This window comes from Xenia sp. Carnegie-2017, unplaced genomic scaffold, assembly GCF_021976095.1.
Source record: "Xenia sp. Carnegie-2017 unplaced genomic scaffold, XeniaSp_v1 HiC_scaffold_22, whole genome shotgun sequence".
Taxonomy (NCBI): Eukaryota; Metazoa; Cnidaria; class Anthozoa; order Malacalcyonacea; family Xeniidae; genus Xenia; species Xenia sp. Carnegie-2017.
In genome coordinates, this window is record NW_025813485.1 from 4518088 (window position 1) to 4540034 (window position 21947).

A 21947-nucleotide genomic window follows, 5' to 3' on the forward strand; every position below is an offset into this window, starting at 1 on the left:
TTTTTTACTTAAGTGTCTCTGCGGGCCGAATTGAGAGGCCCAACGGGCCGTAGTTTGGAGACCCCTGAAATAAATTATTCAATGTCTACATGTCCTGATCATTGAGGTCTTATAGAACTCAATGGTCCTGATCTTCTAATTATATCACTGAAAGCAATGACTGTATGTTAATGTGTATGAACTGAAAAAAATGAAGGAATATAAAAACACTGTGCAAGCCACATTTCAAAATGCAGGTGTTAATTTACAACAAATTAGAGCAGAATAATTATGACAAAAAGGGTAAAATGTCATATTTTACCCTGTGAGAACTCCATGAAATGTAGTATATTTGCCAACACCTAAGATGTGAAACTAGAAATATTCACGATCCACATTAGAATATTTCAAATTACTGGCAAGCAGTTTTGGAACTGCAGTTTCGAATTCTGTTTAAGAAAAAGTTAATGTAAAATTTTTCGCTGCCAATTTTTTTCATCGAATTGTAGAAATTCTTTTTTGTGGAGATCGAGCAAATTTTTACTCTATGTTGTATTTTGCGTGATTCATTATGAGAAGCCCTTGTTAGACAAACAAATTAATCTTCCATGCCCGTTTAATAATTAAAACTTCTCTATAAATCAAACTAGGAACGGCCATAGAAAATATCGCCATTACGCGTACTAGTATTTATATCTATTTACAATGAATTCGGACTAAATATACATGCTTCATTCAAAAAGTCGGAGCAATAAACGCATTAGTCTTCCAGTACAGAAAAGAAAACATGCCTTCTGTAAAACTGTCAAATAGATTAGTAAACTGCGTCTAACAAAGTAATATTCTTACAAACGTGCATTAATACTTAGTAAATTCTGCCTGAAAATAAATAAATTTCAACTAGTTAAAAACCAAATAAGATACGTTAGCCTATACAATACAGTTAAAAAATCTTTTGGTTGTATCAAAATGATAATCAACCAATGCCCATTAGAATCATCGTCATCATGGCTACGATTGAAAACCCCTGTGAAACAATAATTTGGTCATCCGCACGTCTACATCTCTTTTCCAACGTTAACTTAACCATCCCGCTCTGTAGTGATTCTATGTGTGCTAATGTTGCGATTTCAGCTCATGATTGGAGCATGTAGCATGTAGGAAACACACAATGTTTTTCTCCCTCGTGTATACCTTTTCTTTTTAATCAATACTCGTTCAGTCCTCTTTTACATCTTTCATGCAGGGTCCAATACCAATTATACAAGGTGTGCTTTCTTTATCATGTGGACTTGAAATGGCCAAAATGCATTTGGCTTGAAGTAGAATCAAAGGATCTTTTTTCGACTTTATATACAAAGATGAAGACGTGAATGACATGTTCGTTGCTTCAATCCAAAATCGTAAGTATGCATAACGTGCAAGACGGTCGTTTCCCCTGATGGCCCATTACGAGAAGAAAGATCGACGTATTTTCCTCGAACACCTATTATGAATAGCAACAGTACTAATTTAAGTACTAGCAACAGTACTAGGTTGTACACACATATCAACCATAGGAGATTCACTCGCAGAAACATCATGTTTCCGTCGTGTACTCTTATGTATCGTAACAGTTTCGTTTAAATTTGCCATTCTGCTTGAATGCAAAGTTGAAGCTTCTTGCTTTGTTGAGGTTTGCTCAACAATTCCTTGATCAATAGACATTGTTAAGCTTGACGTGTTTTGATTGACGTACTTCGGGTTATGTTTAGTTTTACTTCGCGTTTGACGACCACCCTTTGATGATGTAGAGAGATCATTATTTCGAGTGGAGCTTGTAGTTCTAACTGTGTTTCCCGTACTCGGAGTATCCATTGTTTGTGAACTTAAAATACTATTATTCCAGGCTGCATTGGTTCTTGTCGATGGACTATCGCAGTCCATGGCAGAACCTCGGCTAGGTTCTTCACTCGTGGTTGTTTCGTTTGTATATACTCCTGAAGTGGGAGTAGCTTCACCATATGAACTGGAAATTTTTGACCCACTTGTGCTGAACGACGTGTTCGTCGTCTCATCGAAAGTCCTTTTGAAGAAGGAGTGTTGTAATGCTACGTGCGGTTTCACGCGCATTTTTGGGTCGTACTCCAACATCTGCAGTATTAAGTCTCTAAATTTTATATAATCTTCAAATGTATGGCCTGGATCTCCAGCACGACGGCCTCCCGGACCACCGGAGTCACATCCCAGCACATTGTGAAGACTTCGTGAACCAGGAGCAACGTATTCCTAAATAAAACACAGTACATAGTAAAAAGGTGGAAGATATAAATCATTGATAAGAAACTGCAGTGAATTGTTTGCACAAATAATGAGAAAAGACATACATATCCTGTATGACAGCGCATATAAATAATGCATACGTGAAAAGTTCTTGACTTCTCTACAATGCTATCTTTACTATACTTTTTTAAATAGTGCAAAGTTCTTACCATCCTTCTATACTTTTTTAATGCATATGTGTAAAGTTCTTACCTTCTTTACTTTGCCGTCTTTACTAGATTTTTTTGGCACATAACTTCCATCAGAATGACGATCAAAATATGCTACGGCTTTTGGTGCACTATTCAAGATATGTCGAGGAGGTATTCCCAAAACTTCAACTATTTTTTGCATCTGATCAAACTAAACAATTTTAAAAAAATGTTCATCTTTATTCTTGACACTTTTCAGATATCTTACCAGGAAGAAATGAATGTAAAATAAATATGAAAATATTAAAGTCCTTCGGAGATTAGGTTTCAGCAAATAGAGGTTGATTATACGATAGTCCGGAATGAAATTACCATTAATGTTATTGGTTGACGGGGTTGAATTCAACCTGAAACGGACTGGGCAAATAGGATCGACAAAGTTCACAGGATTTTTATAAAATGGCTACACACAGGTAGAAAATGACCCTTCTTGTATTTTCGCAGTTTAGCTAGTGAATAGCATCGTAGTTGAGTACAAATTATAAGCTAATGTTCCTGAGAATGCATGGAAGAAATTTTTGCCTAAGGGACATTTTTTTTTCATTTAGTTGCAGAGATACAACCATTAATAAGAAATGAAGAAAACCAACGTGCTCAACATAAACAAATATTAAGTAATCAACTCGGCCCCAGTCCCATATGGTAAAACCTGCAACCGCAGCAGTCTGATTTTCACCTGCATTTGCCGCTATGCTCATTCGTCATTTTGATTTACAGGTAGCTCCTTTTGCGCATGCTTCAGTAACTTCAACCAGATTGAAAATCATGATTAAGATCATATGGAAATTTTTGGTCAATTTTGCTGCTTTGAAACTCCTAAATTCATCTCCTTAACCGGGCTGAAATTGCTCCATGTAATCACAAATTCGTTTTTACAGCACTAATGTCGCGACGCCCGACTTTTCAGCAAGAGTAAATTTATTACCGGGCAAAAAGTAGCAGTCTATTATGCTAAAACGGTTAAGCCGCAAGGCCAATCCACAAATCGACTAAAATTGCCTAAAGAGTGTAGAGAGTGTGGTCTTGAATTGTTTTAAAATGTACATCCACTTACTTCGTTTGCACCACTGAAAAGTGGCTCACCAGTATGCATTTCTACTAAGATACAACCTAAGCTCCACATGTCAATAGCCATATCATACGGAATACCAAGAAGCACCTCAGGTGAACGGTAAAAACGACTTTGGATGTAATGATAGATCTGAAAAATTCCATCAAAATACGTGACACAGTTATTTCAGGAAGTCGCATACGTAAATGATTTCTCATTTTGACCGTATTCTGTGGCCAATAATCGTTGGCCCTTCATTCCCATTGTGATTATTTGCTACAAGTAAAAATTAGTGATTGATTTCAATCACTGTGTCATAGGTCCACAAAATAGATAATTGTAATTCAGAATTCGAAGGCAATTGACAAATTTGTTATTTTAAGATTTGAGAAAAACCTAAATGTACACGGAAGTAAAGTAAAAATAAAATAAAGACGTGAGCGCAAAGCATGCTGTCAAATATACCAGATAGCATGTTAAAGAATTTTTGCAGTTTAAAAACAAACATTATTTCAATTACGAGCTCTTTTAATAGAATATATTTGGTGTTAATATACGTGAACTAACAAATTGGGCATTTTTTTCTAAAGAATAAAGCGTGGAAAAGAGTGGCCGACTTTCTAAGCCGTTTTAATATAAATTGAGAGGAATGAGCTAATAATCACATTACTTGAATCCATCGTAAATTTGTGTCATAATAACATTAGATTATGGATACAACAACAATACATCGTAATATAATCGTAAAATACGGAGAGAAGAAGATTGCATAAGGGAATAAATTGATAAAAAATGTAGTTGCATCAAAGGCAACTAATTTGGGTGACGTCACACAATACTGCAGTTTCAATCTACTATCAGATCCTTTTAATCACGGACGGACCGCAAATTTGAGGTATTCAAACAATTCTGGGATTTTGTCTTTTCGATAATTTTTTCACCGAATCACACGACTCAATGTTCTCTATCTGATTCCGGAAAATCATTTTTTTGTGACAGAGCCACTTAACGCTACGCGTGGGTGACGTACGAATGAAAATTACATGACAGTTTTTTATGTACCGCATACGTAGATGGCGGCGCAGAAAAACACAACAGCGAAATTACACAGTTTCGTACATTTACTTTGTTTAGCTTACCCGCTGACCGATTTGACAGGAGCTTCCAAAGTCCACGATCTTAATACCACTTTTCTTGGGGTTACAAAGCAAAATGTTCTCTGGTTTGAGGTCGCAATGAATTATACCAAGATTAGGTTGAGATAGAAACAAAAGTGACGTGCACATTTGTTGTGCAAATTTTCTTGTCAAGTTCAGCGAAACTCCGCGGAAATTAGTATTTCGAAGAAGGTCGTAGAGATTATAAGACAACAATTCAAATACAAGGCAGAGATGGCTACGGTACATGAAATTTCTCTTCAAGCGCACTACATGAAAAAACGTCACACCATGTATTAGAGCTAAAAAGGAGTTAAGAAAGATCTTTGTAGATATATAAGTAGCTATGTTTTCCGAAGGAATGAACAAAACACAAATATTTACAAATTTTTTAATAAATCGTGAACAAAAAGAAATCTTGTGACGTTACTTCAAGTTCTGAAAGAATACAATTTCATGCCCTATTCTGAAAAAGAGATCTTTGCGCTAACTGACATGTTTAGAAAAAAATCTCATCAAAAAATTAGAATTCAAGGGCTTTCAAGTTTTGTAAGAACCTTTCGGATCGACGAAGAAACATCGTTGTGCATTCAAAAAACCCCAGCAGTTTCTGATCTACTATACTCCAATAGGGGTTTAAAGATAACTTCCTTTGGAATAACAAACTTGGTGTCTGGGAAAACCAAATAAAAATCTACTTGCTCTAATTGGCCAAAAAATTCCACCTTTTTTATGGTAGGTTTAAAAATAAATGATGGTAATTTACCTATGATAGTAAAACCTTGTATATTCTAACCATATACTAATCAAAAAACCATAATCAAAGAAACCGACATGTATGTTTTACCTGACTTAGACTTACCAATATAGTATTTTCCATCAGGATCACTTTGGTTCATCATCTCCAAAAGTCTGACCTCAATCTGAGCTTGATCCAAGAAAGCTTTCTTGTTTTTTATAATTTTGATAGCAACATATTCTTTTTCTTGAAGATCAAATGCTTTGCAAACCTTAAGATAAATTTTGGAAAAATTCATACATGGTTTTTCGATGCATTTGCCAATTAGTATGACTGTCACATGTCAATACCAATAATTGAAAACTGAAAATGAGCGACTATTTAAATATATGAATGTGTTTGCCCACCTTGGTATGAGTAAATACACACATCTGATAAAAAATCTGTGTGCCATAGTAGATTAAGTCAAAAAATTTCAATTTTCTGACAAATGTTAATATTACCTGGCCAAAAGATCCTTTACCAATCAACGAATCTATCCTATATCGATCTGAAAGCATATCTCCTGCTCTTATAATGTAATCATAGTTTTCATCATCATGACCATTGTTGTATACCCTCTTCTTATTTGTGTGACCACCTTGTTCATTTGCTTTTTTCCTTTTCTTATTTGCATAATATACCTTCAAACAAAGTAGAAGTAAAGTATGTATGTATTCCTCAAAATATCCAAAAGAATAAAATGATTAAACAAATCATTCAATGCCTGCAAAATAGGATAAAACAGGAAATCATGGTCTTATGTACTTATTTATACAAAATATACCGTGTTACTAGTTTTGAGCATTTGTGGTCATTTCCGTATTACGTACATACCTCATTAATGTGCTTGTAGGTCTTTATTAGGTCAACACTTAATTTCCTTAAAGGTGCTGCAGATGGCTGCTGGCCTGATACTTGGGTATTAGGCACAGGCTGAGTCCGTTCTTCTTTTGACTCAGCCATTATTGTGCCAAGTTAAAACAACTGTCTCAACATCAATACTATTTCAAAAGGCATTCTCTACCACATAAAAAGGATTTAACTCCCTATAAATGAAAAATATTAAATATGGTATTGATCAAGTATTCGTCTGACATTGGAATGAAAAAGATAATATTTGATAAGTACAAAGCAAATGAATTTTGGAAAAGTAGTGGCATGTTAAACACAATCTTTTAAATTCTTGCTTTTACATAGCTTATAAGCAGATGCTTGACTTTATATCATTCTAAACTAGATAAAACAAATAAAATATTCTAGATTTATCTGTCGGTTTTTCTATCTCGACATGTAAAATTTAGAGGTGTTATTAATAATTAATATAAACAAATTTACAATCCAAATTGGAATATATTTGGCTGGCAAAATTATCATTACTCTCCTTATCAGTGTTAATGTGGGAATTCTCACAAAGCTGTGGTTTCAAAAATGTGATGTAAAACCTTCAAGTGAAGGCCATGAAGGAATTTATGCATCACAATTGACAGTTCATATATGGAGCCTGGAATTCAATAAACTTTAGCAAGTTTGATAACAAACATCATTTGACAAAATAATTTGTTCAAAAAGAAATTCTCCCTCAAATTTTTAAATATATTCTCACATATAGTCAAATTTTCATGTTTGTATGTTTAAAATAATTAAAGATTTTGCAATGGTGTACATTTCATGACATATTTCATGAGTTGCAAAAGAATTTGCTGAGTCAAAGCTTGCGATTATCAAGTATTACATGCAAACCAGAAAAGGACACAATGAAGATAATTTGTACAAAATTGATGGCAACATACCAAATGCAGGCGATGAATTAAAGCAAGAGATGGCAGTGCTAAATAAACCTATACTGAGTCATTTCTTTTCAAGCTTACACAATTGCAATCATCCCAAAAGTCTCATGAAGCACTTGAATTTTGTTTTTACGTTCCGCAATAACAATAAAATGAGCATTTATAAGCAAGTTATATTTGTAGTTAACTATAATTTGTCACTGTCCGAAAATTTCAGAACTATGCAGTTAAGAAAAAATAATTTTCAAGCAATTCTATTTCCTGTAAAGAATTAACTTCTTGAGCACGTCAAAAACAACAGCATTCCGAACTTATCAACAAAGTTTAGAGAGAGAAATATTTTTAATCGTCTCGAGTTACAGACAATATTCAATATGGCCGTCTTGGCGGGAGAAAACTTTGATAAAATGTATAAGTGTCTTCCACTTGTTTTTCACAAATTCTGTTCTCTGCATTTCAAACATAATTTGCTCTGAACAGCTTTTGTTCAATTTTTCTATTATTCGTGGGAATGATGTTTATATTTCCTAAATAAGCATACGTAACGCCGGCGAAACTCGCTGCAGTTTAATCAGTCGGTCATTTCTAATCGAAGGGAAGCTTTCATTATCACAGTATGCACAAAAGCTTTGCAAAAACTCGACCAAGACAATTATAAAGCAAAACTAATTGATGATCAAAATTCATCGTCAAACAATACACTGGCAACAAGACTTTTAGAAGACTTTTAAAACAGCGTAAGCTCTATCACCGAAACATAATAAGTCATACATAAATAACCAGTGGATTACTGTATTCAACATTTCTACGTCAAGAAATAATAACTTGCCCGTCTTACCCTGGAATCTTTATGGATTCAAAAATTACTCCACTTTCTTGTCCACGATATTAACAACTGACATTCTGTGTATTTAATGATCTGCGCCCTTTCGTCTAGATTTAAGCACAAAATTCGCTGTAAAAATTATATCCTCGTCACAACAAAAAAATTGCGCGCCCTCAGTTGCCTGTTGCTTTTCAACGTACCAAAACTCACAGAAGTTAAAGACAACTTTATGTACAATTGTGAAAGGTTTTCTTCCGAAACTTAGTCATCAAATATTCACATGAAACTAGCTTGCCGAGTACGATCACGAGTTCTTTTAACACAACAACAAATGTTGCGAAGGTTTGAAGCTACCCGCCATTGAACGTTTTGAAAATTAGTTCGAAAATATGCGAAAGAAACGGCCCACGACGATAACAAAGCGAGGGAAAGTCATGTGACGCTACACTCTGTTGCCATAGATACATCTTCATTTCTCGTAGTTATAGGAAAATACAGTTTGATCAGCAAATAAAATCTTTTGCTTACCTTTACTACCATATTATTTTACGGCTAACTGCACCAAAATTTATCAATAAATTAAACGAGAAAATGCCTGAAATGGAAAAAATTATGCATCAAAAAAAAAAAAAATGAAACAAAATTTCCGAGATAAAACCACGCCTGTCTGGTATAATTTATACCATAATAAAAGAACAACAACAGAATGTTGGAACTGCCGACAGTGGAAGCAGAATGAACCGAGGGAGAAATCACGGTTGGGAAAGACACGTCTAAAAAGCGTAGTTTAAAGGCGTGGATTATTGTTGATGAGATAAGAACTTTGAAATCTAATCGCACAACTCATTAAGTGAAATTTATGTATAGAGATGGGATACATGCTTCGTGTCTTCTTGGGTGTGGAGTTTAGACAGTGACATCAAAATTCAATGTCTTTTCTTCTAGCCATCTCCTTGGGCCCTTTTACTTGTCCTAAATAGTGTTGTCTAAACAGGTTTGGAGTTGGCTAAGGAATGGAAAATGATTGGTTAAGAAGTGGACCCCCAAAGCATCTAACTTCTGTTGGATGATGATAATTCTGATATACATAATAGTCGCATAAATCGTGGTTATAACTCTAAGCCAACAGGCCATTAGAGATCAAATAAACCAAGTGAAGCAAGGCGATTCAGTCAACACCTATAACTTTACTATAAATGTATTGCAAACGATGACTACACTACTATAAAAGGTTTTGCATTGGCGCCTCGATATTATAATTATCGACGCAGGTATAAATTTTACAAGATTATACTTAAATTCAAGGCATTCACACGTACATAAATATATTATATATACAAATAAACTAGGCTAAAATAATATTGGACGCACGTTACCACTACTTCCATGCTGCAACTGGTCTTCCTACACCTTTTTTGACGCCATTTTTTGATAATGAGAAAGAGTTTGAAGATTTCCTTATTTTTGTAGTTTTGCCGTCGGTCTTCCGCTCGGTTTTTCGTGAAGGAGCAGCTGCAAGTTCGGAATGACTTGATATAACATTTCTTGAAGGTGTTTTTACCTCCGCTGACAAATGTTTGCTGTTGATGACCCTTGTAGATATGTCTTCATCACCTTGAAATGGAACCTATATGAAAAGACATACACATTAATAAACATTAAAATGCGCCCACAAGGCGAAGTTCAAGACTATGGCCAATTAATATGAATCTTTCAACTTCTTTAAACAACGCTGAAGTAAAAAAGGTTCATTTGATATTGCTCATACTGATCTTTTTAGATAAACTTTCTGGGCAAAAAATTGACGTATGAACATCGCGGTTAAACGTCGGCATGTGGAATGTTTCCCAATGAACGCAATCATTCGCATTACCTGAGATTTTTCTGGTAGTTTTGATACTGGCATTTTTCTTTGTTTTACTTTCTTTGTGGTCATGATTACTATTTGGTGTCTTGCTCTTTCTTTCCGCCGTCAATGCTTTACTTTCGCCCAGTTCATGTCTACAACATATACATTAATCCACCAATGACTGCATATATACATTATTAGGGTCGCCTATAATCATGAAATGCCCAAGGTTCGTGTTTCCCATATCGTACTCCTCTAAAAACCACATGACCGTATAGTTAAAATTCTTAATAGGAAAGGTGAATGGACGATACATGTACCATAGTGTTACTAAATATAGAGCGTATAGCAAAATATTGACTAAGAAACACAAATTTATCAAAGATATATTACACTTATTTACCTTATTTGAACATCTCGGAGGTATTGAAACAACTTTCGAGGGGAAAATCCTTCATTTTTTAAGCTGTCTTTTTGATACAATTCTATCAGTCGAGTCAATTGACCTACTTGTTCAGGAGTGAAAGAGGATTTTGCTGTTGATACTGAACGTTTTTCTTTGCTGGGAGGAGTTTGGTTCACTTGAGTTTTATTAAAACGCTTGCCAGGAGTCTTGAAGAGACAATAGAGGCGTATGTAAAAAGCAAGAGTGCAATCTTTTCTTGACACTTTTCTATTTATTTTGTAGAGAAAGTGGAAGGACTTTTCCCATGTATAAACAGAATCAAACTGAAATCACTCAAGTCATTTTATTCTGTAGAGGAAATAAACGTCCTATCTAAATCTACGAATGTCAAACATAACTTACAGCAGCAGATTTAGAAAAAGCCATTTGTTTTACATCTGAATAATCGATGTCTGAATGACCAGATTTAATGGTTATCAAGTCCTGCAAATAGAATCACGTGTAATGATTACATATCAATAGTGACATCTTATGACACTTAATTACGTCATTACATATTACTCAATATCGACTTGTGGCGGTCTAATCGTGAGCAGAAATGCATTTAATAGATTAGGAGGCACAAGTTTATAATAGGTTGGCAGACTAAAATACAGATACAGTTCTTATGCAATTTATCGAATTTCGCGAATTGACTCGAATTAAAATTTTTTCAAGTCAAATTACAAATACACTAAAAAGTATCATACAGATTGCATTCAAGACCACACAGCCAGATCACTCGTTAATTTACGTATAACACTAATTACGGTATTTACGGGTGTAAAATTTTCTATTCATACACGCAAACAACATCCTTAAAAAAAATGAAAGAAAAAAATTATACTTGCCTTTTCCATATTGCTGACGTCGACTTTCTTGCCATCACTACTGACATAATCCGAATCATTTTGACCTGAGCAACAAATAAATTATTGGAATAATCTTTAGTTGATGGTTCAGTTAAAAATCGTACGCAAAATGTACTGACTAAAACTTTTTCCTCAGTGCCGGCTTCCAAAAACTAAACTTTTCAGGCAATAAAATATAAAAGATAATCTATGTACATCAAAAATGTATAATTTTTCGTCTTGGAAATATAAAATTTGTCACTCAACAATTAAAAATGTCCAAAAATGTCCATTGAACTTCAATTTTAATAAATAAACTTCAAACATAACTTTAATGAGCTTTTCACAATGGTTGTTTTGGATGTCCGTTGTGTAAAGTTTATCAACCATTAATATAAAATACTTTCTATTTTAAATTTTGTCAGCTTATAGAACGCACGATACCTGATAAATGCAACCTACCATCGTCAACTTTAAACTCAGCTCCATCATTGATGCCATCACTAGCACTACTTGGAGATTTTTTTAAAAGCTGTAAGGTGAATAACAAACAGAACAGATCAATTCACCATTTTTACTTTTTAGTCTTTGTTTCGGACTTAAATTAATAGTTCTTACCTGACGAACGTAGTGATTTAATTCAGATTGCCTTGACTGTTGCTGTTGAAGCATGTTCAACACATCCATGCTAAGGTTTTTGGATAGACTATCAAAGAAAAGTAAAATAAAAAGTTATGTCATAATACAGATAGAAATTACGTAAAAACATAAAGAAAGGAAAGACTATGTTAACCTTGTTTTGCTTTCATCAAGTGAATGTTCCACGAAACTTTCGTTGATTTCCTAAATCAGAAATATTTGATGCAATCATCTATTACAATCATACAAATAAAGAAAATGAGCCACAGAGGAAATCTTATTAGAATGAAGTCGAAAATATGAATATTTTTGTTGACATCGCCGGCTGGAAATTGGGCACTCCCAATTATAATTCCAAATTATATAGTGTATCTAAACAATAAAAAATATCAGTAGATATAAGAATTTAATATAAAAAAGTATGCAAGAAAAATATTCAGGGTTTTAACTCCCCGACAAAAAAACTTTTCAACGCCATTGCTATTATGTGACATGTCCATAATAGCCTAACAATTCTTAATCTAATGAGAAACACATAGGGATGAGACATGTATAGTGACGAGAGTTTCTACCAGGTGCATATTTGATCTAGCAGCATAAGGAAGTGCACACGGGGCGGAAAGTCCGTCAACAAAATGCCGCAAGTAGCCATTTTTTCATACTATAAGCAACAACCTTACACCATGTAAACTGTTATGGCTGAATCAAACCTCTTCTTCAATGTCGGGATCTTGCACTTGTTTTTGAATGTGAAACTCTTGTTCATTTTTATGATTGGGTTGAATCGTTTCAACATATGGTTGACGGTCATGTTCTATGACATCTTCGTCCTGAATGTCAGATGTATTTGGACCTGCGTGCAGGACAGGTAGTCGTACCCAATTCTGGATTATTTCATTACTCATAAGGTTTCTCGTTGTCTCATCGTTGACATGAGAATATTGTTGCTGCTGCAGTACAGTCTGGTCATGACTATTTAACATTGATGAACGCATCGTATAGTTACGGGGAGTCACATACGACGAGAAAACACGATTTGTATCGTTTAGAGGAGCAACGTTTGATGTACTTGCGATGACAGATGGTGCTTTTGTTGGCTGAGAAAATTTAAGAACTTTTATTTCTGATTCTTACACAGTACGACTAAAAGAGGTAATGAATAATAAACAATACACATGTACGACTAAAAGAGGTAATGAATAATAAACAATACACATGTACGACTAAAAGAGGTAATAAATAATAAACAATACACACGTACGACTAAAAGAGGTAATGAATAATAAACAATACACACGTACGACTAAAAGAGGTAATAAATAATAAACAATACACACGTACGACTAAAAGAGGTAATGAATAATAAACAATACACACGTACGACTAAAAGAGGTAATGAATAATAAACAATACACATGTACGACTTAACAGAAAGTTTAACTCCGTTTTAACTCGTGTATCATGAGAAGAGCATACAATAATTTTACAGCGAGTAAGAATGTTTTTGATAAAATTATCATATGTGTTCATTGGACAAGAACAACAGCTAAACAGGCTATAGAACTACTTTCTCATAACTCAATAAGACATACAAAAGAGGACAATATATAACAGAGTAAAAATTGCCATTCATTGTTCGTGAAAACAATTAATTGCATTCCTCGGAAAGCTTAGCTGCAAATCATTAGGAAAATCGTCTGAGCATGCGTAATACATTCAACCAACTGTCATAGTTCATAGTCATGACAATGACTAACTAAGGCCTGATTACACGAGCCCGGGTAGCCGGGATTCAGCGAAGCGTTAAATGATTTTGGCAAATGGAAACGATTCAATACTTATCATCAGATAAATCATCTCAAGCAATTTCACAATATTCTGATTTAGTAACTACGCAAAACATTTAGAATTAAAACAACCATTTTGGCCTAATTTGAGAATTACAACCGGGATGACGTGTGGCGCTTGTAAACAGTTGTAATTTTTAACCTGGAAGTTTTGGCTTCTTTCAATCCCTTGAAAATCATTGGGCTAGCTCGCTATCCGGGCAAGCTCGCCTCCATATAATCAGGCCCTAAATCTACTTGCACTATTTTCGGAGTAAATAACTCACTTAGTCACAAATAATAAGAAAACTCGTTTGACCATGCGCAGTCCGCTTGACTAATTGTTTGAGTTCATAGCAATGGGAATAATAAATTGGATGAAATTGCACTGTTTTTAGAGTAACTGGCTTACTTGCATGACCAAATATGAAGTGGTTTGAGGTCATTATTTACATTTTTATACACTTTTGACTGGTTTATACATATCACGATTTAACTATCTCATTAGAAAACCATCCATGGGCTTCATGGCAAACAAGAATTATCTTCTTACTATGTCTCATTTAATGTTGAATTACTTTTGAAGTTTTTAAAGTCCTATACGCATGTACGACGCGACAAAAGTAATAGATGCTAAATATTACACATTTACAAAGCAACTGCGGTACGTAGTTAAAGAACAAATACATAACTACAAAATCTTCAAAATCCACATTTTGCTGTACACGAGCAACTGATTTTCCAACAAAAAAGAATTCCGTGCATGGTTTTATCAATAATTGCATAAAACTTACTAAATCGTCATGATAACCGTCTTTCCTTGGTATTCTCAACGTATGCTTGGTGGTCGAAGTCAATAAAGACATAGCTTCAGCACAATGGGACTGCATCATTTTTTGAAGTTGCTTTATCATATCGTACCTGGTATTTGAAAACGAAAACGAACGTTATAAAAAAAGAATAACAATATTTTACTTGATTCTCAGTTCTCGTGAAATTAATTCATTGAAAACAATGGCATTAGTGACAGTTTACAAATATATATTTCAACCTAAGAAGGACAGTAACAAAAAACACACAATGTACCACCAGTCCACCGCAAATTTAAACAATAAAGAAACAGACTTTTCTTTCCTTAAAGCTTCGTGTTCTTTTGAGACAGAAACAAGATCCTTATGTGACTTTTCCAGCCTAAGACAATCAAAATTACAAGAGTCCACAGCAGAAAAAAATTAAAAGACAAATTTGAACAGACTTAGGATCACTTAAACGCAAATACCGTTCTTCATAGCCATCTGTTGTTTCTTTAATTTTTCTATCTCTTTCCTTTAACTGCTAATGAAACGGTATGTGGATGAAGATAATATTTTGAGAAGAAAAAAAGAAACAAACAGTAACTCATAACAAGGATGTAACATGGACACACAATGTGGCAGAATCGTGGAATACCTGAGTGGATGAAGACAGTATTTTGAGAAGAAAAAAAGAAACAAACAGTAACTCATAACAAGGATGTAACATGGACACACAATGTGACAGAATCGTGGAATACCTGAGTGGATGAAGACAGTATTTTGAGAAGAAAAAAGAAACAAACAGTAACTCATAACAAGGATGTAATATAGACACACAATGTGACAGAATCGTGGAATACCTGAGTGGATGAAGACAGTATTTTGAGAAGAAAAAAGAAACAAACAGTAACTCATAACAAGGATGTAACATAGACACACAATGTGACAGAATCGTGGAATACCTGAGTGGATGAAGAAAGTATTTTGAGAAGAAAAAAAGAAACGAACTGTAATTCATAACAAGGATGTAACATGGATAAACATTATTAATCGTGAAATACCTGATGGAAGTTATTTAACTGCTCTTCTAAATCTCTTCTGTATTTTTTCGTTAGATCTTCAATCTTTCAATAAAAAACAATTTATACAATGGAAAATACACAAACATGTATGATGGAGTAGTTGGAATATCCACAGAAATAATAGTAGATATTTTAGTTTTTCACCTGTTTCTTATGAGCATTCTTTATTTCATTTTCGGTCTTACTCAATTGACTTTGAGCTTCCCGTAGATTTTTGCTCATCTTAATATTGCAAAGAAATTTAATCATAGCATAAGTATTATTCATCAAGAGATGCGACCTTCTCAAAATTCTGAATGTTTCATATTCAAAATGTTCAAATAAAGTAAAGTTACTTGTCGCTCAAGCTCCGCTCGATGCTCGCTTTCTTGCCTCGTTCGCTGGGCCTCAAACTTAGCCGTCATTAAAGTTATTTCTGTTTTCAAATTTTCCTAAAATATGCAAGAAACTACGACGCATAAAGGTGAAATGTTTTGACAAAACGTTGTTATATGTCGTGATATCAATGGAAATCTAGGATAAAAACCAACAACAAAAAAATTAAGATGATAATACGGGGAATTCGGCAAAAATACATTAAAGAATGCAAGTACTTTTGATATGTTTGTCGTAGTACTTATGTAGTTGCTACCTTTTCACGAAAACATGTATCCAATTGTTGAGTTAGTTGTTGAACTTCTTTTTGAACAGCACTCAGAACACGTTGGCTATCCTGAATGAAGAATACTGTTAACAATAACAGATTACTCTTTAAACATTAAATGTGTGAACGAGTAATATGCTTTTCACAATTTCCTTACATACTTCAGCAACTTGTTTTTCGCGATCAACAAGTTTCTAAAATAGAACAAAACAGGTATCTAATTAAAGATAATTAAATCATACGTAAAACTTGAATAATGCCAAAGTGGTTCACTGGGAGGTAGCAAGATGGCTTACTGGGAGTTAATGAACCAACGTGGTCTACTGGGAGGTTGCTAACCAACGTGGTTTGCCTGTAAGTAGGGAACCAACGTGTATTATTGAGTTAGTGAGCCAACGTAGTTAATTGGTAGGTAGTAAACCAACGTGGTTTACAGGTAGGTAGTAAATAACATGGTTTATTGGTAGTTAGTGAACCAACGTGGTTTATTTGTAGGTAGTGAACCCACATGGTTTATTAGTAGGTAGTGAACCAACGTGGTTTATTAGTAGGTAGTGAACCAACGTGGTTTATTAGTAAGTAGTGAACCAACGTGGTTTATTGGTAGGTAGTGAACCAACATGGTCTATTAGTAAGTAGTGAACCAACGTGGTTTATTGGTAGGTAGTGAACCAACGTGGTTTATTGGTAGGTAGTGAACCAACGTGGTTTATTAGTAGGTAGTGAACCAACGTGGTTTATTAGTAAGTAGTGAACCAACGTGGTTTCTTGGTAGGTAGTGAACCAACGTGGTTTAATGGTAAGTAGTGAACCAACGTGGTCTATTGGTAGGTAGTGAACCAACATGGTTTATTAGTAAGTAGTGAACCAACGTGGTTTATTGGTAGGTAGTGAACCAACATGGTCTATTAGTAAGTAGTGAACCAACGTGGTTTATTGGTAGGTAGTGAACTAACGTCGTTTATTGGTAGGTAGTGAACCAACGTGGTTTATTAGTAGGTAGTGAACCAACGTGGTTTATTAGTAAGTAGTGAACCAACGTGGTTTCTTGGTAGGTAGTGAACCAACGTGGTTTATTGGTAAGTAGTGAACCAACGTGGTCTATTGGTAGGTAGTGAACCAACGTGGTTTATTAGTAAGTAGTGAGCCAACTTCATTTATTGGTATCCACCACAGCAACTAACCATTAGATAACAGTCATGCATCTGCATATCCACGGTCACAATCATAATATCAATTGCCACAAGTCAATGCATGCAATTATTGCTTACCCTTTCGTTTTCCATGTCTTGAGCATGCGTTTTAGTAATGAGTTCAATTTTAGATTCCAACTGAGATTTTTCTTCTTGCCAAGTAAGTTTCTCCTACGGAAAAAAGATATTTCCTCACCATATAACATGCAATAAATAAATCCTACTCCATTCAAATTTTTCAAGATATTAAAAAACGGTCTGCAAAGAGAAATAAGGCCAACATTGCAGTAAATTATTCCCACAAAATATCCATATTTCCAAGTTTTTTCTTCAAATTTTTACCTGTTCAAATAAGCTTTGAGATTCTTTAGCAGATCGTATACTTTGCTCGAGATTTTCAAACTCTTTGCCAAAATTTTCATTTTTTGTTTTCTCTCGTTCTAAGGCTTGAGCAAATTCATTTCTTTCTTTCATGAAGGCAGAAATCTATTAAAATTGTAAATGCATCCGGAATGGTCAGAAAGGCTACATTTATTAAAGCAACTTGGACTTCACCCATCACGCCCATGCTATGAAATACTCATGTTTTATTCAGTTTTATACTTGATTATCTTTATCACGTTCAACATCTGTAGCTCTCTGTTGTTCTCGTGACAAAGCAACAGCGGCATCGTTTAAATCTTTCTCAAACTGTGCTAGCACTTCTTGTTGTCTAAGCTGAAAATTAGCATCGTTTTCGTGTTGCTCTTCTAGTTTATGCATTGCTTCAAATTTTTCTTCCTCGTGTTTTTTCCAGTCCTCCACAACCCGAGCAAGAGTCTAGAATGATAAGTTTTAGTCATGTACTGAAAAAAATTTTTGGCTATCTTTCTCGTTTGTGTATACTAACACTACAACGGTTCAGTACTTCGTTATTGGGAATGTAGAATTATTACTTCTCAATCATTCACTTCTCCTTATTTACCTTATCCAGTTGATTGATCATGAGATCTTTCTTTCTCGCAGCTGAAAAAGCAGCAGCAAGTTCTTGTTGTGATTCCAAAAGCTAAAATGAAAAGAATGCCAAAATATTGCATCATGAATGAGCGTATTTTGCGAGACGAGAGTGATTTTGATTACCTTTGCCTGAATACCTTTTATTTGTTGTTCACAGTGCTAAAAGAAATTTTAAGAAAATCGGTATAATGTTTTAGAGTAACCAAAGCAATGTTGCCCAACCGAAATAACAAACAAAAGTGACAGCCATGATGCAAAATACTTTTAAATAACTACGAATTAATTCAATAATTTGCTGAACAACCAATATAATACAGTGACCAATAAAAATAAGTAAATTCCTGTTAGTTAAACCGTGGGTATTAAATGAATATCCAACTCAATCAAAACGGCAAAGAACCTTTCTTTTGGAACGTTCTTTTTCAAGAGTTTCTTTAAGAAGTGAGTTCTCCAGAAGAAGAGACTTGTCGTGAGTTTTATCAGATGTATTTCCTGAACCAAGGCGTACAACTTCATGCGTCATTTTTACCTACGAAAAAACCAACAATATTTAAAAAATTACCACAATGCAGGCGGAAGATTAAAATTAGTTACTATAAACAACACAGATGGCTAGCAAGATAAATAAAACGTATTGAAGCAGAATTCGCGTTACGCTGAATGTAGAGTTGCGTTGTTGCGTTGAATGTAGCAGTGATAAAGCAAGCTCAACTGTTTACTCTTGCTATGTAAATATTGTTTCTGTTTACATGTTCATTTAATGAAAAATAGTGAATGACAGAAGTAAGTTGCACTGGCTTCACATTTTGATTAAAGTGAAAACCACTTACATGCAAAGAGTAACGAAAAGACTAAAAGTGAAGATTTTCTTTGTTGGGCAAGATACGTAAGACAGCAGACTAAACGACTATAGCAATTGATTTATACATATGATTGAAAACTGAGGAATTATAAATTATGTTTGATATTATAATAAACAACAAAAATATCACTATTGACAAAAAAACAATTTTTACCTCCTTGGAATCATTACTAACAAGACTGTTCACCAATTTTGCATTGGCTAAGCTAGGGAACATTTGCTCATCAATGTTTGATGAATAACATAAAATATCTACAAATAGATTATAATTAAAACAATGTTTTCATTGACTGAGAAAATTCAATACAAACGGTATATATGTTGGTCTTAAAATAAGACACTCCTTTTTTTCATGATTTGAAAGGTGCTTTCATTTGTGCTTTCAACTATGAAGTTAACTTAAACCATATTTAAAGAATGATATAATATATTGACTATGTACTAACCGCCAGTGGTATGCAATGATTTTGAAGCAACTTCGTCATCTTGAAGATAGTTTTCTGAAGTTTGGAGCATACTTTGTAGAGATTGACGCACTTTTTCTATTTCTTGAATATCAACACTGGTCAAAGTGTCATTAATGTTTGGCTCAGTCTAAAGTTGCAATAAAGAAAGACATCAATGTACAATAAGCATAAGACAATATATTACAAGAGCTCAACATAATCAGCATTTAATGAAATACATATTTATATTACACATATTCATGAATCAATTAAGTAGGAAAAAATAAGTAACAAGAAACAAAATGAAATCATGTCAATAAAACATCTAAGAGCAGGTTGGATAATAGGATCATTAAAGAGGTTTGAAAAATAGCTGGTTCAATTGGCTTGAACACTTCAACTATCTATACACAAACAAACAAGATGTTACACATTTGATGAGTACTGAGTAGCAAATTACATTATGGTTACATGGTTGAAATTAGCACCTTCAATGACAATTTAGTTACTAAAAATACAATAAAATTTATCAACCTTCTCTGCTACATCTGATGACAATTTTCTTCTTTCATCATTACTTGGTCCAGTAGGCTCCATCACAGCAAATACAACACACTAAATATTTGATAAATAAATGTTAAGTAGTTTTGAAATATTGAAAATCATACAATTCCAATTAGTGCATTGTAGATTAGAAATTACACTCATCTAATTCATAAGACATACATAAAATATTTATTATGCAATGCTAATTACATTTTTTTAAAAAAATTAATTTTTAATATAATGATTCTGGATACTAAAGCCCAATCTTTTGTCATTCAAATATTTTCAAACTGCTAAATTGTTAAGAATGTGTACTGTATAGTATGTAAGTTGATCATATTATGTTGCTCAATATCTAAGATCTTCTTCACATTAGCCAAGCTGGCTCGCTTTGCCAGGCCAGTTCATTATTTGACTCACATGAGGCGGGCTCGCCCAGCGAATACAGAAATATTAAATTACGTGCATAAAGCATTGTACTTCAAATCTTGATATTCCATGTTACTTTTATACACTGAAAGAAAGTCAACCAGGCTCTGCACCATTTCTATGGCACAATCATTTTATAGTGAACTGATCTTCATAAGCTGATGAGCATGCACACTAGTACAATGCTTGGCACTACATGCTGGGCTACCATGCCTTATGCATTAACATGAACCTGTTTACATGCTAAGATCTCACCTCATTTAAGAAAGATCCTTGCAAGAAAAGTAGCCATGCTGCTGGCAACTCATATGAATCAAAAGTTGAAAAGTTATAGAAATACTATAAGATGCAAGATCTTGCAACTGCCAAGCTAGCCTGATAAAGGGAGAAAGCCCTAACTTTGTTTGTTTGACATGCAATAAAACACTTTCCATCTATGAATTCAAGCAAATGACAGAAACAAGTGAGCTCCAGGGATGGCTAGCTATTATCTGACAAATAAATGTTCACTGACATATATGAATAAAAATAAGGCAACTATGCGAAATTGAGTAAAACAGTTAAATTATAAAGTTTCACTTTTTTCAAAAATTATAAAATTTCACTTTTTTTTCGAACGACTTCGTCAACAAATATTTAAAAAATGGCAGGAAAATTCAAACAATTTTGATAATTGCAATGCAGGGAAAAAGCCTTTCGCTTTATTTGAACAAAAATACTGGCTCCTATAAAAAATGAGCATAAAATTTTTCCCAATCTACAAATACTTTTAAATATACACAGTGGTGCACCAACATTTAAGTTTTAACATAAATTAATCAGTAATTACCTAAAACATTCTACACAAATCCACAGCACAATGGTTAAATGTTAAAAGATCTCCATAAAATGCAGAATAAGTACATAAAAATATCCAATAGATCATACATCATAAATAAAAACTCCTGAAATCCCATTTATTAATATATACATATGATAACATCATGGAAAACATTTGCAAAAATATTCAAACAGCAGAATCAAACTTGTTTCCATCCACTAAAAAACGTCTAAATTTCTACAAACACAATTCAAGTCCCTAAAACTGGAGACAGTAGATCTAAGTAAACGTTATTTCAATCGTATCTTAGTTTTATCTTAAAGACTGAAAAATCACTATGGGCTTAGTTGAAACAAATTTTAGTTGTATCCCAAACATGTTGTATCATTATTATTTTGAAATGGTAGAAAATATTTTAAATCAGGGGGGGTG

The 21947-nt window shown here is 33.9% G+C and overlaps 2 protein-coding genes across 3 annotated transcripts; both read right to left on the bottom strand.

Annotated features, from left to right (window-relative positions):
- Positions 1-577: 577 nt before the first annotated feature.
- On the bottom strand, positions 578-8572 carry LOC124446496 (dual specificity tyrosine-phosphorylation-regulated kinase 1A-like). Its single transcript, XM_046997341.1, has 9 exons — positions 8295-8572; positions 8107-8201; positions 6316-6527; positions 5943-6122; positions 5563-5710; positions 4683-4969; positions 3547-3693; positions 2494-2643; positions 578-2247 (listed from the first exon to the last, which is right to left on the bottom strand). Exons 3-9 carry the CDS (start codon positions 6442-6444, stop codon positions 1492-1494), a joined length of 1797 nt encoding a protein of 598 aa, XP_046853297.1. The 5' UTR covers positions 6445-6527; positions 8107-8201; positions 8295-8572; the 3' UTR covers positions 578-1491.
- Positions 8573-9276: 704 nt separating this feature from the next.
- On the bottom strand, positions 9277-21699 carry LOC124446664 (centrobin-like). Of its 2 annotated transcripts, XM_046997513.1 has the most exons (28): positions 21525-21699; positions 20255-20335; positions 19721-19868; positions 19429-19526; positions 18813-18941; positions 18536-18571; positions 18381-18461; positions 18020-18235; positions 17759-17902; positions 17495-17587; positions 16385-16417; positions 16212-16292; positions 15916-16011; positions 15725-15802; positions 15560-15622; positions 14984-15039; positions 14830-14895; positions 14499-14625; positions 12589-12975; positions 12033-12082; positions 11858-11945; positions 11702-11771; positions 11240-11304; positions 10752-10832; positions 10454-10555; positions 10347-10378; positions 9968-10095; positions 9277-9721 (listed from the first exon to the last, which is right to left on the bottom strand). In XM_046997513.1, exons 2-28 carry the CDS (start codon positions 20315-20317, stop codon positions 9705-9707), a joined length of 2628 nt encoding a protein of 875 aa, XP_046853469.1. In that variant the 5' UTR covers positions 20318-20335; positions 21525-21699; the 3' UTR covers positions 9277-9704. The 2 variants fall into 2 exon arrangements, with proteins under 2 accessions (XP_046853469.1, XP_046853468.1); XM_046997512.1 differs by having other exon boundaries at positions 10347-10555; positions 21525-21698.
- Between the last annotated feature and the right edge of the window lie 248 nt (positions 21700-21947).

Bases quoted from the DNA above. Each gene is read 5' to 3' on its own strand.
- LOC124446496 (XM_046997341.1), bottom strand. From the start codon at position 6,444: ATGGCTGAGTCAAAAGAAGAACGGACTCAGCCTGTGCCTAATACCCAA. The intron at 4,970-5,562 runs GTAAGTCTAAGT...TTTTTCATGTAG, and splicing joins TGATGGAAAATACTATATTG to TGCGCTTGAAGAGAAATTTC. The intron at 3,694-4,682 runs GTAAGCTAAACA...GGAATTTTTCAG, and splicing joins CCTGTCAAATCGGTCAGCGG to ATCTATCATTACATCCAAAG.
- LOC124446664 (XM_046997512.1), bottom strand. From the start codon at position 20,317: ATGGAGCCTACTGGACCAAGTAATGATGAAAGAAGAAAATTGTCATCA. The intron at 17,588-17,758 runs GTAAAAATTTGA...TTTTTTCCGTAG, and splicing joins CTCAAAGCTTATTTGAACAG to GAGAAACTTACTTGGCAAGA. The intron at 10,096-10,346 runs GTAAATAAGTGT...TATATGTTGTAG, and splicing joins CTCCGAGATGTTCAAATAAG to ACATGAACTGGGCGAAAGTA.